This window comes from Melanaphis sacchari, unplaced genomic scaffold, assembly GCF_002803265.2.
Source record: "Melanaphis sacchari strain LSU unplaced genomic scaffold, SCAv2.0 Contig444_pilon_pilon, whole genome shotgun sequence".
NCBI lineage: Eukaryota > Metazoa > Arthropoda > Insecta > Hemiptera > Aphididae > Melanaphis > Melanaphis sacchari.
In genome coordinates, this window is record NW_020271289.1 from 16,395 (window position 1) to 37,074 (window position 20,680).

Here is a 20,680-nt window from a genome sequence, read left to right on the forward strand (position 1 = left end):
CATTTATATTCTCTGCAGATATGTCACACAGATTTTGTTTAACACCATTCCAATATCGGTTTAAATCTTCACATGTGTTATCCATCTTGTTTCGAAAAGATTTTTCCAGTATTGATTTAACTTTAAGTAAGTTCCAACTATGAGTAGATGCAAAAAACTATGAATAAATATTTTGAATAAAAAATTAAAAAATATATTAGCTTTCTTTCAGCAACTTGCTCTTTGTATAGACTATAAAGTACATGGTAAAAAGTCTACCTATGGACAAACTTCTTTAATTCTAGCCTGAAGACCCGAGTAAATACCATACATATTTTCTGCATTGTCGTATGATTGACCTCTCAAGTATGTAATATCAATATTATATTTTTTTAAAGTATATAATGTTCAGTATGTACTGAGATTTATGTCCAATATTTTCTAAAAAAATATAAAAATCTTTCTACAGGTAAACCTTCATTGTTTAAATACCTTAATAAAAAAGATAATTGAACAACGTGTGCAATAACTGAAGTTGAATCTATATTAATAGAAAAATATGACGCATTGATAACTTATTCGACTATTGCTAAAATTAATTTTATTTTGATGATTCCCACAATCGACAATTCCAAGTTCTAACTCACGATCTAGTTGTCCTATGGGCTATGAGACCATGCGGTTATGCCTCTTAATAATAGTGCTAGTTAAAATAAATCAACTTATATTTATTAATTAATTACTTAGTTAATAACATATATTTTTCTTTATTTAAAATTATGAAATATAGGTAAAAAAAAATGTATGTATTTATGAATTTAAAAAATACAATGAAATGTTTATTAAGTTTTGAGGTAAATATTTCTCTTTACAAAGAAAAGATTAATTTTTGTTTATTTTATCCGAAATAATTTTTCCGTCCCCGGGCAATTGCTTACTGGTTCCCTCTCTTAAACCTGGCCCTGCATTTGTGTAAGATAAGGAGTTTATAATAAATTAACTATTTAAAAGTCATAAATGAGATCTAAAAAATGAAAATATTAAAATTAAAATTAATTAAAAAAAGAAATAAAGATTTTGACATTCTTCTTAATGTAAACTATTATCAATGCATAAATTTAAAATAGTTTCAAGTTGTTATTATTGTTATTAAGATTTTTACATGCAGTTATATATCTAATTTATTTTTAACAGATTAACAAGAATTAACTAAAAAATAAAACAAAAATATTTAAATTTATTTAAAATAAAATACATATTCTCATAGGTAAATAGATTTTATAGTTATTAGTTATTAGTCGAAAATAACAGTATTTAAATATAAATAATATAATACCTACACTATTTATTGTAAATTCTGATATATAGCTGATAACATCTGATAACATATATTTAACATTAATTAATAATCATTTTAAATATCATTATTTAGTATGTGTTTCGCGTTAATTATTATTTGAAAATTATTACAATTATTGTGATGTAGTAATGTAATATAATATTTGTAAATTCATTTATTTTTAAACACAATTGCTATGATTAATCAATTTAATCAATACTTTATAAAAAATTTACTTTTCAAAATAATTATAGTATAAGTTGTTTCATAAAAAGGTTTACTTAAAAGTTAATATAAAAAAAAGAAAACAATATACGGTATGTGATTGCATTATAACTTTGAAAATATCTTAAACAAATTATTTCATTACGACGACGCCGACGAAACTCATTTGAAGGCATATTTTCTGTCCCACGTGTACCTACAACTGATATGACATTTTCAGTTCGATTGATAGATATTTTGATCTTTGAAATCTCTTTAAAATTGAATAGGTAAATAATAATGAACATGTACACACGCCGCGGTCATTAAATGTCTATCGAGTCGTACCAAATAACTCAACGGAACCTTTTTATCGCACCTATTGCGTTAAGAGCTGTATGTACCTCTGTGTATTAATAATTTGGGCTCTATACTTCAAAAGTAGATAATTATATACATATAAATATATACTAGCAATAACCGTTTGCACTTTTTTGCCTGTACAAAATGCATCCGTGTTAGTCTTAGTAGCTAAATGCTTAACATTTAACGCAATTATGTGTGTGGATGAATAATATTTTTGGTTTTCTGATTATCTGGTGTATAGGCCATATTTCTGATATATCAATTTTTCATAACTGTCCCGCTCAGCGTTGCATTTTTTGACCATTAATCATTATTTTTTTTATTTTTTTTTATTTATTTTTTGTTGAACGACCCAAATTCGATTTCTTTTTCGTTCTGAACCAAAAACCAACAACTCGTAATATTTCAATAATGTAGACCAAAAACTACGAAAAAGTTTTACTCTATTATACTTAGGTATATCAAATATTTACTAAAATAACTAATAATTGATAATTCAAATGGAAAAATAAATACCTTTACGTGCTTATTTTCCGATTATTAAAAAAAAATAATAAATAAATAACGAAAATTTATCGTTGACATTTCATTTTCATTTTTACCTTGTACATCTTCAGATTTATATAATGATTATTAGTCTAACTTTGAATCTACTTCAATACTATAAATATTAAAATAGTTAAAATTAAGATTGAAACTCAACCAATTTGGTAAAAAAAAACGACATTATAATAATTATTTCTTCTCCATTTATAATAGTCTAGATAGGATTCCACAATAGTAATAAATGATTTAACAATATGTACACCAACAACTATTTTTAAATATTTATTTACTGGTGAGATTATTGATCATATAGTTCATCATATTAATTTATATGTATTTCAAAAATAATTGAAGACAGGAAAAGCTTTCATGCGAACAAATATATCTGAAATAAAATGTTTTATTGGAATGCAACTTCTAATGGGTATCAAGAAGCAATGCAGTTATAGGGGCTATTGATCATCGTCATCCAATTTGCATGATTCTTATATAAGTGGTTTAATGCCAGTAAATCGATTTGGTAGGTTATTATCTCACTTACACTTGAATGATAATTAGCTTATTTCAAAAAAAAAAAAAAATCAACCAGGGTATGATAAGTTATACAAAATTAGGCCTTTTATACAGACTCTTCTTAACAACTTTCAAAGAATGTATAATTCTTCTAAAATAATTGCGATTGTCGAAAGTGTGGTCAAATTCACTGGTCAAAATTCCAACGAACAATATATTATAGTAAAAAAAAAAGTGTTTATGATATTTGTGTACTTTGGTAGTATAACATAAAACTAATCACTTCATACATGGTGGGATATACGTCATCCCACCCACAATACTCTCTAAAAATATATTTTAGTATTTTTTTAACACCAAAGTCTTATTATTTACTTGAACAATAATTTATTATACCACAAAAATTATGAATTTCCAAAAAAAAATCTTCTGTTCATATACGACAAAATAGTTATGAAGCCTACATGACTGAACATAAAGATAGTCAAATCTTGGTTTTAATAATAAGTAATGATGTTTTACAATCTTCAACCTTTTTATAATTAATCATAAATTAATTGATTTACTTTGTAGACAACAGTTAATTTTTTAGTGAGTAATTTTGATATCAATAATGAAGATATTTTTGTGATCAATCATTTACTTTTTTGGTTCTTAATTCTTGTAGTTATTTACTGCAATATTCAATACTAGAAATCAGATTTTATAACAAAAAAATATTAAAACAAGTGAAACATGTGACAAGTGACAACTATTCACAGTGGTCAAGAAAAATATTTTTATTCTATAATATTAAGGAAGCGTTTTTTTTTTTTTTTTTGTGTGTGTTTATGTATGTGTGAGGTTATAAAATATGAAATGAATTATTAACTGCGCTACTATTAATTGTAAACATGAAACAATATATTATCATAATTTAGCTTTTATTTGAAAATTTTGTTCAACATGTATAAGAACTATCTGAGTACGAATAGTACGACATACGGTAACCTTGCCGGTCCCCACGGCAATAAATTGTGGCGCATTGGAAGGGCGATAACAAACAAGTACCATGATTTATCTTATTAACATGTACATACTTGTGTTTTTTTTTATGAATTTTAACAAATTGAGAATTAATTAATTTTGTAACCTCATAAATGTTTACGACATGAGAAAAGTGATAATTCGTGTAATCCTCTAATTTTCAATAAAAATAAGCTAATAGTTTTACATTTATTGTTGATTGTTATTAACAAGTAACAACCAGTAACTACTAAATACGAAAAAAATCTTGTGGTATTATTTTATTAAAAACACACGAGTGCTATATTATACTATAATATTATGCATTTACGTTAAGATAATTTGTATTCTACAAAATCTATAAAGCAATTGAATTGAATAATTCCTTCTGAACTATGAACACAATAACTGTTCAATTACAAAATTAAAAACTATTAAAATATAGGTACTTATTTTAATTATATATATATATATATATATATATGTATGTATGTATATAATATATTTATAGGTAACGAATGAGAACCATTGATTATTTATTGATGAATGACACTAAAAGATAGCAAATAACAATATTATTGTTTAAATTTTATGAATGAATCATAAGACTATTAATTATTAGTAATTACTAACAATCATAACAATATTAAAAATATTAGTTTGATCAAATAATATTTATTGTTACTTGTCAATCATCAGCAACTGTAACATTTCAATTATAAATAGGTAAATGAAATATATATTATTCTAAATATTTTACACATCTTATGTCATACTGATACCTTGAGTATAATATGGTATAATTACAACATCACATTATTTGCAACCATTCATGACATCATAATTAACTTAATCCATATAATACGGTAAAATAAAAATAACTATTTAGATATGTTTTATAAATTTAAAGCAAACACAAATTTATCAAAATATGTTATTATTAATTATTTAATTTATCAGTTATTAGGTACTTATTATTCAGTTATATCTTCATATTTAGATATTTATGAAGTAACATAATCATATTTATATGATAAGTAATACATTATAGATTGTGGTTTCTTTAATAGCCCTAAAGGCTTAGAGAATATTACGTTATTAATGAGTAATTATTTAAAAATAAATCATTTATGTAGTTACATACTTATTTGACTTATTTATGATTTAATATCTTAATAGATTACCATTTAAATTCGTGGTTACGTCGAATGTTTTATTATACGTAATATAGAGTTTCAAAATTCAAAAATCCTAATGAATTAGATCACATCAAGATTTTTTACCTAATTTTTCTTTTTCAATAAAATACTTATTTATTTAGCTACTCTTATATAACCTTGTCTATCAACGTATATCAATACCGATACTTCTGTGTTTGTCAATACATAGACTATATAGTATCAAATTCAGTGAGTATCTAGTTATTTATTCATTCAGTTTTTTAGTTAAATATTGAAATATGGTCTAAATTTTCAAAAACATAATTATACATTATGTATGACTTACTTTTACTGAATATGTTGGTTGGTCAATGTCAATTTCTACATAGTCAGCTCTATCCAGCTATCATCATAAATATGTTATCAGATTTTGACCTATTAAATATTATAAATATATTATTAAATTATAATATAATACGCAATTTGTCTTTTATGATTGTTTATGAAAACGTATATAGTTTTAGGATTAGAATAGCCAAAGAACCATAAAATTATATGACAATGGTGTACAATATTAATGTAGTTATGTTAACATATAGGCTCATAATCTCATAGTCGTTATTTGGCGTAACGACGATAAAAAATTAATTTTTCTGAAAAATAAAATTATTCTTGTAAGGTATTTTTTATGTTTATTGTTATAAATGTATTTGTAATGATTTAATGGATTGCAAATACTTTAAATGCTTGTTATATTAAAATTTCTATTGTAGTATTTAAACTTTTACTGACGAAAATGCTTTCAAATTATTCAACAAAAATCTTAATGTTCATAAAAATACTTACTTACCTATATTAACAAACTATTAGAATTATTATTATAAATTTTTGAAATGAAAAAATATTCTCCAAATAATAGGTATGTATTTTTTTTTTACATATTTTTTACTGTGATAAAAAATACCTTAAAAATGTATATTGTGTTTATTATTTACTGTTTGAAACTATAGCCGTATAGTTAAATAGTTCGGTTTATACGTTTAATAACGCATAAAATAAAAACCCTAATGTGCAACTTAATACGTCGCTGTGCTAGGGTTGTTTGATAAATACTCTTATCTTCTAAAATATTACTGTCGATGTTATTATATGTAGGTGCTTCTACGTATAAATGTAATTAATTCTGTATCAGAATAGTTTTATTTGTATATTATCCACGGCATAGAATAATTTTAATGACTCCTTAACCGACCAATAAAAGCCATTCACTTTGATCTATGAAATATTATTTTTATTATTAAGCATATTGTACAGTATTTCCGTATTATGTACATATTGTGGATTCTTAATATTAATAATAATAAAATAATTTTATTATATTTATTTTCATATTGTATGTGCAATGCGTGTATAAACTATAAACACCGTGGAGTCGTCGCGAGGTCATCAATGGGGTTATTTTTCATATCTGCGGTGGGCACAAAAACTATGATTACTTATATTTATTAATTTTGGTATACTAGGTTACCTAGATATTTGTTCAATATATAATATGTACTTCGTCGAAGTCTGTTGCTAGAGCAGTTTCTCAGCGGTAATAAATATTTTCAATTGGGAAATTAGTCAAATAGACTTACCAGAATGGATGGGTTGGAGCTGACAAGTCGATAACTCAATACTGTAATAGACACGTCCCATGTCGAAGAACGGTTAGATAAGTTGATATTCTTGTTTGTATTTGTATTTTTTTTTCTTTCCAATCCCAACCTTTCCCTCCCAAGGCAGGTCACACTAAACAAACACCATATCTTTGGAATAATTTATTAATTATACTTTAAGGTATATAGAAGATTAGCTTAAGGAAATAATTTATTCGAAGTTTTGTGTTCACCGCATTCATGCGGGTCCCAAACTAATAAACCATTATAATATTGTAGTTATATCTACTATACCAACAACTAATACTAACTAGACCGACCAGAGGGACAACAACCACGATACAGTGGCATATTTATGATTATGACACGCGGGCACAGAAGTCGGCGTGCCGTTAGTATAATTCAAACAAGAAAAGTCAATTACCGAATGACGACGACGTACGTTGTTTGAACGTATATTAGTTGTATTTAAATTTTCGGTTCCGTTTGTATGTTTATAATAATATATTTTGTATGCAGATAAAAGAGTTAGACACGCGAGCGCGTCAATAAATTATGTTTTTTACTTTTGTTACCTATTATATAACATGTTTGGCCATATTTGTAATATTTATTGATAGTGTCGATAGCGATAACTATAAGAAGTACCTATATACTTCCTATATATATTATACTATTTACAATCCAACATGTAGAAACTAATAATATATATAATATGTATGGGTGTAATATACTATATAGTGTAGGTACCTACAATATATTATCATTGTAGTCATATATAGGCACGTTTATGGTAATTATTGGTAAAATAGTAGTCGTCGTGGCCTAGTTATCTATCTGTCGCTGCTCAGTTACTATGGAGTCTAATTAATACTCGCAATAAATAAGTCTTTAGCTCGGGAACTTGTCAAAGAGCTTAATAGTTTTTAATTAAAATAGAAACACGGAACATCGATCAATTGCCATACGTGGCATAAACCATATACCATATACCTACCTATAATAATCGTATTTTAAGAGTTTACGAAGACATATTATTATTTGTATTTTGTGCTAAACCTTTGTTTTTATGAACACACATAACGATAAGGTCAAATGTGTCATTGGCATGCAAAATATAATATGTTTGGCTTTATTATTCGAAATATAATATACTGCGTAGGTATAAAGTATTATACCATAACTCATAAGTACCGGCTTACAATCTATACTGAAAATACAATAGCTAAAAATTATAATGATATATACATTTTGTAAACGAATGTCATTTGTATACTTAGGAGGCACCTACATAATGTTCATAAATTATAGATATACTCGTATACTCAAGTAAAATATTTTCAAATAAAATTTTTATTTATTGATATTTAAATAATTATATTTTACACAGTTTTTGGATTTGATGCAAATTTGTAGCTATAAAAAATAAACACGATACCTAGTGTTAAGCTCTCAAAAACCTGAATATTATAATAGTAAATAGTTGCTAATTTCTATTCAGAAAATAGTTCCAAGTAATACATAAAAGGACATTTAATGTTAGAAATATTATAATAATGAATTATTTTCATTTAAATATGATAAATTAAAAAATACTGGTTTAATGCCGTGAAAATAAATATAACTACGAATAATATAACATCTATAAAGCACGTAGTTATTTTAATTTAACAATATTTCTAGTTGTATGAAAATCGTTTTTACCCCACAAAATCAATTTAATACTACTTAGATGGTATAAATAATTCAGATTAGATGCCCCTAAGCAATTGAATACTGAATATGGACGTAGATAATATTACTAATAGTATACAATAATGTATTGAAATATTAATAAAGATATTCATAATATTTAATACACTTTAGCCTCCTGAGACCCAATGTCCATCCATTATAATGGACAATCATGATAACTGCTTTAGCGCCAAAAATTTATTTTATTTTATTTTTAATTTTAATTTTAATTAAATGTTTTAACGATAGAAATAATTATTTTTTGAAAACAATTTTTTGCAACTATAGATTTATTTATTGAACATATTAAGTATTATTATACAAAAAATGTCTTGAATCATCTTTTGTATTTCTTTTCGCCTATAGTTATATTTAATTTAGAAATAATAATAATAAATGATTTTTTTTACAGTTCATGTAGGTAATACCAATTTATTTTCATTTTTATTAAAAATCATTTTAATATTTTATACCCGAAAGTACCTAATTCGCAAACGTTTCTGATTATGGTTGTTTGTATTGATGAATGTTTTTATATTCCTGGTAAAATTCTGAAATGACGTCACGACGACCTTTTATATAATAGAAAAGCAGCTAGATAAACAGGCCAATTTTTCCGAGATATCAAAATAATAATAATTTGTAACTATAAATAATATTATGGTAGATATATTATATAATTTTGAGCACATTTCAATTTATAATAAGACAGTGAACGCACGACATTATGTAAAGTAAATTACGTGGGAAGACATACAACATTACAATTTACAACTACGCGGAAACTGGTACATACGGATCCAGAAAGCTTCCTTAAACTGTATAATAGCCAATTTCAAAGTGTTAATATGTATACTCATCACGTAAAGAGTGTAATTTCACTGAAAAATTAACAATTTCACCCCCACACCGCCATTCAATTATACTTACCCCATAATATTTAATAATAATGGCTTTATACGATTTTACATTAACGAGGTAAATACTAATTTATTGATACAAAATTTGAACTAATTATTAAACATGTATTATCATAAATAATACAAGGGTGTTCATTTCAAAATTAGGGTATACTAAGCACGCCTCAGTTTTCAAACTGTGGTGATATCAGTATTAACCTTTTACTACGCGCGCAGTACCTACTTATAGTAATACGATCAAAAATGCCCGTACAAATTAAAAAATAAATAAATAAAATTCACTGTGCGAAAAAAAAAATTGTAATACTGGGGGTAAAAGTTGATTAACTGTAATTGAAAACAGGTACATGAAATCACATTATCTTTCCTTTAACGATAATAACTAAATTACTATCATCAATACGTCTATATAGTCATTATATTTTATTTAACATGCATTGTCAAAGAAGAGTTCAAAGATGAAACAATACTAAAAACGTGTCCAACCTAAAAATGTTCATACAAAATGACTCAATCATATTTTAAACGTATTCAAGCTTCAATTGAATACAATAGAATAAAATGTAGGTACTTATAAAGTCCATGTAGAAAACTTAACTCGCATAATATATATTTTTTTTTATCTTGGTTATAATGAAAGCTTTAAGTTTTTGATTGTTAACGTCTCGGTGTTACTTTGATGAATGTATTGGTTTTACAATAGGGACCATTTTTTTTTTGTGTGTGTATAATATGTGTTTAGTGTCTACAAACAATTAAGTTTATTATTATTTTCTATACACAATGAGATTTTCAAAATACTCAGATTAATTTTGAACCATATTTGTATGTCAGACCTATTCACGTTGTTCCACAATATGCATCTGTACATCGGTATTAATTTAAGGTAATAATAATACAACATGATAAAATGTAACAATAATAATATTATATTAAGCTGCAATATTTTTGTCAAGAATTAATTCAATCTTTCGTTTGATCACTAATAATAGATAAATAAATCATTATATTATTATTGTTATATATTATATCCACCTGTAGGTTAAAAGTAGGAATTCCAGATATGTTTTTTTTTAATTACGGGACATTTTAAATCATATACCTATATATTTGTAATTTACATTGGTATCAATTATAGGAGGGGTGAAGAAGTAGTCCCTCAAAATTCAAAGTTATGGTTTAGTTATAATGCTATGTATATAAGTTAAAATTTTAAATAGGTTTCAGGGTTTTTTTGTACTTGAACAAATATTGAAATACCTTGAATATTAGGACTTATGTTAACAATTAAGGTATTATACACGATTAAATACGTGATTTTTTTTTTATCAAATTTTCGGTAAAAATTTAGCATTGTAATTTGATTTAGATACTATCATTCATCAATAATTTAAATTCTAAAATGCTAAATAATAAGAAAAAATTAAATTTTTGAATTAATTTTAAAATAAGGTACATAGTTAAAGGTACCTACTTACTGCATACGGGATGGGCTGTCCAAGATACGGGACAAACGTGTTATTTTTAAACTTTTTTTCGGGATGCCGATACGCTTTATTCCAATACGGGATGATAGCACAAAATACGGACGTATGGGATCCTTAATTAAAAGTAGATAGGTAATTAGTAACTGTGATATCTATTCTGCATATTACTATATGTTAATGCGATCACCTGAAACGATCGTGCCGTTGTACTCCGACGGTACACACATTATAATATTATAGCAGTTTACTATTAATCTGTGGGCTGTGGCGTATCCACTTGGGTACGTACAGTTTTAACATTATTTATAATCGCTCCCGAAAACTGTACGATAAACAATAATTATTAATTATTCATAAATGATTTATAAAAAGTAAAATAAACTGTGCTCTCGTGACGTCGCGTAAGTGTTTTGAAATAAGCTGCGCTATCTGTCCAAACAAATTGTTAACTTTTTATACCACGCGAACAATTTTATTCCGATTCAGACAAACGTGTGTGCTGTGCATTACAATAATATTATGATCGAAAGGAGAATGTTGGGCCCGCGATCGAGCAAACGTTGCTTCGCCCCGAAGTTTTTTTGTTATCAAACTCTTAGTCGTTATCAATCAGTGACCATAAATCGCGGCTGGACGACTGTCCGTGAGCCGATCGTCTGCCGGTCGTCGTCCCGTTGGAACGTTGAATACCGAATGAAAAATCAACTAAAACACTCGGACTTAGAGCTCACGATATACGTCATTGTATCGTACGGACGACAAAAATAAAATAATATCATGTCCGCGTTACAAACGGCGTTGCGACGTACGACGGGTGTGATGATGCCGCCTAATGGTTTCTATCCTGCCCGGGTTTGGTGTTCGACCAGAGCTGTACCTGTGGGTGAGTTACTATTAAATAGTTAGTATTAATTAATTCGTCTCGTCGAGAATCGGTGTCGGCGACCCGGAGCACTGCGACGTGACGACGATTATAGTTCGACTGTAAACTGGCTCGCCTTTTCGTTTCGTCGCAGTTTTTTGCCCCGAAAATTAACATCAGTTATTTACCGATGTCTTGTTGCAGACAAAAAGTTCAGAGTCTTGGACTTGAAGAAAAAAGCTTTTGTGCCCGATGCGAAGAAAAAATACATCAAGACCATCACTTTACCGCCCAGGTAGGTACCTAATATAATAATGTTAACAATTATTATTTATCGATTTGTGTTAAAATAATAAATACACATTGATTACACCAATTATTTGATTATTTCAGAGCTTTAAGTATGCCTGTCGATCAAGATTGGTCTAATGTATGGCCCGGTCCTAGAACATTTCATCCGGCTACTGTGCCATTAGCAGTACGACAAGGGTATGATCCTAAAAGAGCATCACCCGGAAAATATGGCAATGCTGAACTAATGAAAATTCCAAATTTTCTGCATCTTACACCACCAGCAGTTAAAAAACATTGTAGTGCTTTAAAACAGTTTTGTACCGAATGGCCTAAAGGTTTAGAAACCGATGAAGATTGTGATAGACATTTCCCAATGACTACAATAACAACAGATTATTGTCATTCATCACCGACAATCAAAGATCCAAAAGCCAGAGTAGTTACAATCAAAGTATGTAGCGATTTTTGTGATTTTGGTAATAATACTATTAATACCATCTTATTATATGTATATCTACAGTATTTTCTGCTTTTTTTAATTAAGTATGTGATGTTGCAGTACCTACCTATTATTTTTTACAATATTTATAAACAACATATCCCAATATAAGAGATAATTATATTTTCCATTTTTAAATGATATGAAAATTATCTAACCGTGTAATAATAACATACTGAGATTAGAAAGTGTGCTTTACCATGCTGGAGCTATCAATTATTAATACATTGGATCAATTTTATAGTGATTTCATTAATTTTTATTTTGGCTATGTAACTAAGCAAATCAATAGATTTTTTACATTGACCCTCATACAATAATATATTCAATATAATCTTCTGTCTTGAACTACTGTCAATTTGCTTGCTCGATATTCATTTCTGAAAATAGTACTTTTATTATTAGTACTATTATATAGGTTCTGTGAAGATAAAATAAATTTGTAATTTTTTCATTCATAGACTCATAAATGTATTGTTTTGTTTACTAGATCAAACTAAGCACGTTTAATTTGGATAAACATGCCAGAGACAAAATGATCAGGTTGGTTGGAGACAGATATGATGAAGAATCTGATATACTTACTATTGTCACTGACCGTTGTCCAACGAGGAAACAAAACTATGATTACGGAGTTTATGTTCTCACAGCCTTGTACCATGAATCTAATGTAAGATATTAGATATTTATTATTTATACTTTAATATGCTTATAAAAAACCAAAACAAGTCGTTTTGTACAACTGATTTTTATTACAGACCTTTGAGGAATGGGAACGACAAAAACAAGAAGCAGACATGGAACATTACATTTGGGAAAACAATCCATCAAAAAGAGCCTATGTTACATTAACTCGATGGCCACAAAAGGTTTCTGACGATGATGTAAAATCACATTCTATTGATGATGATGTAGTGGGACAGAAATACAAAGAAGCCGTTACAGAATTATTAAACAATGGTAAAACTAACATTTAACTAAAAAATTGATCACATTTCAATAAAATATCTTATATTTTTAGGCGAAGATACATACACTTTGAATAAATACAAGGAAGCTGTGCTTGCTGTGGTATTACCTCAAAATATACAGTCTTAGAAAATTTAAAATTAGATATTTGTTATTTTGTACAATAAAATTAATTTTATTCAGACTTGACTACATCTTCTTCTTCTTTGATTACTATTGGCAATCTGTCGCCCCATTTACTTGATCGGGCACACCAAAAAAGGGATCTGTGAAATGAAGGAAAACAAGTTCATTATTAAAGTATAAATATGATAATAATTATTAACTAAAAACATGGTAGAAAAACAAACGGATTCATTAATTTATTATTGACTTTTTTTTCTATTCAAATTATCTACCATTATCTTATTGTAAATAGAATAATTTAGATATATAACAATAAATATATAATGGTTATATTAACATAAAAAGTGTTTAAGTGCTATAGACTATTCAATAGGACTATATATATATGTCTACCATGTATCTATCTTATAAATGTACAACATGGAAAATTTGTGTTCAGTAGTTTCAGTTTTGCGTAATAAACTATAAAAATAGAGTAAATTGATTTATGTATTGTCAAACTTGCAGGAAAGAATATTAGTTTTTTTACACAAAATTTTATGGGAAATTTTTTATTAAAATATTTTACATACTCATAACTTACTTAAAAAATACAATTACATAACTAATGAAAACAGAAAATTTTTACTATTAAGTTTAATAATAGGTAAATTTCTCTATTATCAATAATTTGCAAAATTGAAATTGCTAAATCCAAATTTGATGTCATACAATTGTAAAATGGAAACAATACATGCTAGTGTGGTGTTATCTTGAAATGTAATATTATGAGATATTTAAAGACTTAGGTATAACCCGTAAACTTATAAAGTGCATGTCACTAACATAATAATACATGTGTAAACAAAAGTTTTAAAATTAGTACCTATATTATTAGTTTAATAAAAACTACCCACCATCTGAGCCCATCAGAATGTTCTTTTTGATTTAATTTAGGTGGTCCAAGTTAGTGTTTTGTCAAGGGGAAATCTAGGTATTTAACTCAATAATTATCTTTCAGGAATTATTTAGGTAGGGAAAATCACTGAAAGATAATACCATGGGAGGTGTCTGCTTTTATCAATACAAGTTGAAAATTTCTTTTTCAACATACACGAATATAATATATAGCACCCGATTAAATTGGTATTACACAATAAAATATAATTATTAAATCTAAATATAGAAGACTATAGCAAATGTAAGAATACTTCGTTTTTTAAAATCGATTTCCTAAATAACTGAAAATATATTGTTGATATAAAAATGTGATTATACGATGTGCTCATAAGAGAACACTACACACAGAAATAAAATCAAGAAACACCCAACAGATAGGGTTGCCATTTATAAAAAATTACAAGCTGGGACACTATTATATTCTCCCCTTCCAAAAACATTCGTCGAAATTTTTTTTTAGCCATAATGTATATTATGCAAATCAGGTATTATAGTATGAAAACAAAATTTTATAAATATCGCTATAAAACATTGAATAATCGTCTTCAGCTATTTCCAAATTTTTCGACATTTATTTATTTTTAGTTATTTACGCATTACAACAATTCGGGACTAATTATGAGAAATTGGTACACATCCATCTCCCGGCCGGGAGTTGAAAAATATCGGGACTGTATAGTGAAAACCAGTAGTGTCCCGGCAAAATCGGACGAATGGCAACCCAACCAACACAGAAATAAAATTATTAAAATTTCAAATGCAGAAACACACAACATTTGGTTGACAATGCAACATACATTTTACGAATGGAAAGAAAAATAAAGTATGAAGTACTTTTGTATAAACATAAAAAATGAAGTATGAAGTACTGTTGTATAAACATATTTGATTAGTTTATTCGAAAAAAATGAAAAAGTTCAATAGCAGTTATTCAATGTTAAACTAGAAATGGATAAATATTGCCATGATTATTGTGTAGGAATAGTCACAAACGAATTATTTAAGTGTTCTGGTTAGACTCTATTGTCCCTATTTTATATGATATATTAATAAAATAATAATTGAATTTTTGAGTTGAGCGATACTTTAACCTTTCTCTTGTTCTTATTGTCAAAAATATTTTTTACAAATTGTACAAATAAAAATGTAAAGACGTAAAAAAAGAAAAAATTTCGCATTAATCGTGCCAATCACTAAAATACGTTTAGTGAACATCATGCTCATTTTGATGGGTTTTTACCCACCAACCCACAAGAAATTTGTAAATGGCGGTTCAAAAACACGCGATTTCACCGGATTTAGGGTAATACCAGCAAGTCTGAGTAAATATATTAACATTAATTTATAATATGTTATTATTTATAATTTAGAAATAATAATATTATGATTAGATGGTTAAAAAAATGTTTTCAATTGAAATGAAATTGACTGACAACCATGACCGAGGTGAGCTCGATAAACGACTTTTGGTACCAGGAACTTAGGAATTTATACGGTCGTGATACACGTTGGGAGTTTGAGTGATGTCGTCGTCGGAACACGCATGCGACACGAAAAATAATTTCTGGTACCCGGAACTCATGAACAGTTGGGGTTGCCGTCCTGTTGCGTTCCCACAGTCCTTTACCCTTATCAAATCCTGGTACCAGAAATCGTTTTTAAAGACTAGAATTTGACCTGCGTTTGACGCGTGCATACTCGATCAATTGAAATCTTTTGAATAGTGGTCGCCGCGATCTTTTATAACGACCCTGACCAGTAGACAGTCTGTTGACGGTGGTATAAGTTTAGTAGTAACCTATTAACGATGCTGCGTCAGTGCTTTTTACGATGTAAATGTATTAAATGAGACGATTGTAAATTTATTTGTATTTTTTCTATTTACTAATCCATAAACTCTATGCGAGTTTTTTATTTTATTTATTACGTCGAGTTGAAAATATAATACCTACTAATCTGCGATTTCCAATTCACATTGAGTATTAAAATAAGAAAAAAAATAACAATTTACTTAAACATTTTAAATGAGTAATATATATAATATAGGTACAAATTGGACCGTGGATTTGAATATAATTAACAATTATATAATTTTGTATTTAATTATTTTGGATTTTGTGTAAGTAATCAGGTAATCCTTATATGTATCATAGTTTTCAATTTATTAATATCAATTTTGTCTGTATATTGAAGTAAATTAAATTTTTTATGCTGTCCTAGAAACCCTATAAAAGTATACAATAATATTTTTTCGAACAAAAAACTATCATCTTAAAGGAAACTATTATAAACTATAAAATGTTATGAAAAAATCATTTAAGTGTAGAAATTTTATTAAAAACATTTTTTATTTATATATCAAGTACCTAATTGATGATTTAATAATTAAATAAACATTTTAATTTTATATATTTTTTTAAACAATTTTTTTTTTTATATTTTATAGTATTGTTTCAATGCAAACAAAAATTCAAAGACCATAGTTAAATTATATTATTTCAGATAACATAAACATGTTAAAGTAATAGTAGATTATAGCTTGAAACTTTGAAAAACATTTAAATTGTACAACCACATTATTATAAACAGTAATTTTTTAGCCTTAGGATAAAGAATAATTTAGAAGCCATCCATTATCATGATTTTATTTTATTAAATGCATGCATTTCTAAAATGTGTTAATTACCAACTAAAATATCTATAATAGTAAGTATTTAATACATTTAATTCAATAAACATAGTATTAATAGCTTTGGTATTCAAATTTGACTTATACAACATTTTTACTAAAAATGTTTTAATTATAAATTAAGCATTTACAAGACCAAATAATAGGTCATGTACCAGTTGTGGGCTCCAGGTGAATGTTGTGATACTAGTTATACTACTAAATTATTTACCCATGTATTAATTGTACCTACCATTAAACCTTTATATTTTCTACAGCTGATTAGTATGATAGTGATTTATAATTTTATTTATTTAACTTATTTCCTACATTTTTTATAAAATGTATTTCAAACAATTATTAAACATAATAAATAACTATGTGTATGAAATATAATTCATAACTATAAATTATTAAAATTAAAAAAAACTATAAATTTGTTTTTTCTAAATAAATATTATGAAATCTTATTAAATGCAAGTTTATATCTGCACAATTTACTCAATAGAATGTTTAAGTTAATTTTAAATTATGACCATCAAATAAAACTTGATATTTAAATACTCGATTATTTTATAATCTGATATTCTAATACCTAAAATCAACATATGAATAATTTACTTGATTATAGAATTTAAATTACATACTTTCCGTTTTTGGAAGCAGTAAATATAATTTCTTGCAGTTTACCACTGCTTGTGCACAATCGACAGATGGAATGCTTTGAACGTACTAAAACTGGTCTCACTATACGTGGCCACTGTTCGTCTGTGTTTGGCCTCTTTCCTATAATGATTAAAAAATGTCTGTTAAAATAATAATTGCCAACCTAGGTTGAAAAATATTTACTAACCTTTTTTTATTATAACATATGAAAAAAGTTCTCGTTTGATTACAGATTGTTGAGCTATCTTTGGTTTATAATAAGATACTTCAAAATTACAAGGTGTGTCGTCAGTATCATAACGCGGACAAGAATGTTCGTGAGGGCACTATAACAAATAAAATAACTGGTAAAACAACTAATTATGATTAGAAATTTTAAATCCTATAATAGCAGTTATTAAAATGTTACCGGTGAAAATACATGACTTTTTGTATTGTTTTGTGAAGATATTTCTAAGAGAAGGTCTCTGGCTTCATTTATCAAATTGAATCCAGCCTTCGTTCCAATTTCAATGAGTACAATATATTTTTTAGTCTTGTTCCATAAATTTAAAAGTGTCTCAAACCGAGTTTTAATGTCTGGTAGTTCAAACATACTGTATGCAGATACGACAAGATCAAACTTCAACTAAGAACAATATTAGACAAGAAATTATTAATTGTAAATACAAAATTAATATAATATAATATAATGTAGTCCATACGTTTGGTGATGCTGGTAAAAATTGTCTATAAAACAGACCTTTAGGCAATATATTTTCATTATTTGGATTCCCCTCTTGCAAAATAAGTTTTGCCAGATCATTCATAGTTGATGAAGTGTCCACACAATAATACTCTTTTAATGAGTTTCCCCAGATATTTTTTGCATTTCTATAAACATTTTAAAGAATCAAAATAAAATAATTAACTTTAAAGAAAGCTCTAAGATAATGTCAGCGTAACATTAGCTATATTTATTTTTCAAATACCCATTAGTAAAAAAAACCACTCTTTGTACTTCTGCTAAAAGGAGAAATTATATGACCTATTACAATATTTACTAAGTATTGCATTAGTGTCTAACTGATTTTTTTTTCAATATTTCATCTACAATTAACTGAAGTTATTCTAACTAATATTGAAAAAACTAAAAATGTAGCTATACATTATGACCTTCTAAGTAAATATTTTCATATATTAAACTCACCTATTTTTTTCTGGCTGACTACTAAATGAGTTTTGTAAAATTTGGTTTTGTTATAAGCAGTACATGATAGATAGACAATAATATGTTACGCTGACGTCTTCCTTAGTAAAATAAGTAAAAGAAACGTACAAGGTAACTGTACCAATACCAGAACCAAAATCAAAAAGAGATTCAGGTGCAAAATTCGGATCTCTCTGTTTTAATTCACTAAATAATGTCTTTATGACGTTATACTCTGGAGCAATACGAGATAGCAGATACTGATGGCATACATGTTTGTTGCTATAATCAATTGGTTTCCAATTATATGTCCGTTGAGCAACAAGTTTTTCAACCCGGTTGTTTATGAATTTCTCAAATTTTATTTGTTGCTCTTCATTCATGTTTTCATTGTAATCTAAAACCTCATATTTTGATCTTTATAATTAATATAGAAAATAAATAATTTTGACATTCAGTTTAATAAACAATACTTTTCAAAGAGTATTAAAAATATAATTTTAAATACTTTATACTTAACAATATATAACTAATAATTATCAATGACCATCAGATAAAATATTTTTTTAATATACTTTTAAACTAATTTTGTACATTTTACTATCTATAAAGATTTTTTTTTTATATAATTATCAGTAAGTCTGATGAATTAATTTAATGTAAATATTGAAGAGTGAAATTCATTATATCTTACTTGATAAATTATGATTGTCGAACAAAAACTATACAATTTACTGTACAGATATTGGAAATTGTTAAAGAAAAGAAAATATGTAATATAAATTACTAGTAAAGTATTTTAAGATACAATTATCTAATAATATTTTCACACAAATACATTACAACACTAATGTTACACGCAAACAATATTCTTATTTAATCAAAATATAGATACATACATTTTTTTTCCAATTCAATTTTATTTTGTAGCTTTTTTTCCATTAATTCACTCTGCTCAACAGGACTGTGTCTGCTATACAGATAGTTTAATAGTAGCTGTCCATCACTCATCACATTTTTCAACTGTCCACTGTCTAAAACATAACATTGCAATAAAAGATTGTCTTCAATTTTATATTAAAAATAAATAAAAAGGTATGTCATAATATATGTATATTTAAAGTTTAACCTTTAATAATTTTTAGGACAGTATTAGTCAAGTCATCTGGTAAAGGTTTGGCATTGAGGTAACATCTTCCAGGGTGTTTCCTAGGTTTGACTTCTTCACGTAATATCATCTGACGCACATCTTCATTGAATATGGTTCTCAATTTCGTTTTAGTCGTGTACTAAAAACGCAAATAAATTTAATAGATACAAAGGAAAAAAAAACCGATGTTAAATCATTACGAGATTATAGTTGTCCTATGGCTATCATGATATGAATTTTATTCGTAAATCGCTTGTACTTACAGATCTCTTGAGAAAAGCTACGCGGCAACTAGACATCGTGTATTCGTGTGTCGCTGAGTTGGGTGCCTACTACCTATTTGGACATACAAAAATTCAAAATTGAGGTCCCCTGCGCACTGTATCAAACTCTTATCAGTTATTAAC

At 26.8% G+C, this 20,680-nt stretch overlaps 2 protein-coding genes across 2 annotated transcripts; one reads left to right on the forward strand and one right to left on the reverse strand.

Annotated features, from left to right (window-relative positions):
- Positions 1 to 11,514: 11,514 nt before the first annotated feature.
- Positions 11,515 to 13,724, forward strand: LOC112597902 (28S ribosomal protein S35, mitochondrial). The gene is made up of 6 exons (XM_025344130.1): positions 11,515 to 11,794; positions 11,978 to 12,068; positions 12,167 to 12,518; positions 13,057 to 13,236; positions 13,325 to 13,526; positions 13,588 to 13,724. Exons 1-6 carry the CDS (start codon positions 11,689 to 11,691, stop codon positions 13,662 to 13,664), a joined length of 1,008 nt encoding a protein of 335 aa, XP_025199915.1. The 5' UTR covers positions 11,515 to 11,688; the 3' UTR covers positions 13,665 to 13,724.
- On the reverse strand, positions 13,552 to 20,657 carry LOC112597901 (methyltransferase-like protein 17, mitochondrial). The gene is made up of 9 exons (XM_025344129.1): positions 20,537 to 20,657; positions 20,253 to 20,412; positions 20,023 to 20,157; positions 19,253 to 19,520; positions 18,639 to 18,807; positions 18,344 to 18,562; positions 18,122 to 18,260; positions 17,916 to 18,054; positions 13,552 to 13,801 (listed from the first exon to the last, which is right to left on the reverse strand). The coding sequence occupies exons 1-9, from the start codon at positions 20,570 to 20,572 to the stop codon at positions 13,711 to 13,713; spliced, it is 1,356 nt and encodes a 451-aa protein (XP_025199914.1). The 5' UTR covers positions 20,573 to 20,657; the 3' UTR covers positions 13,552 to 13,710.
- Positions 20,658 to 20,680: the final 23 nt, after the last annotated feature.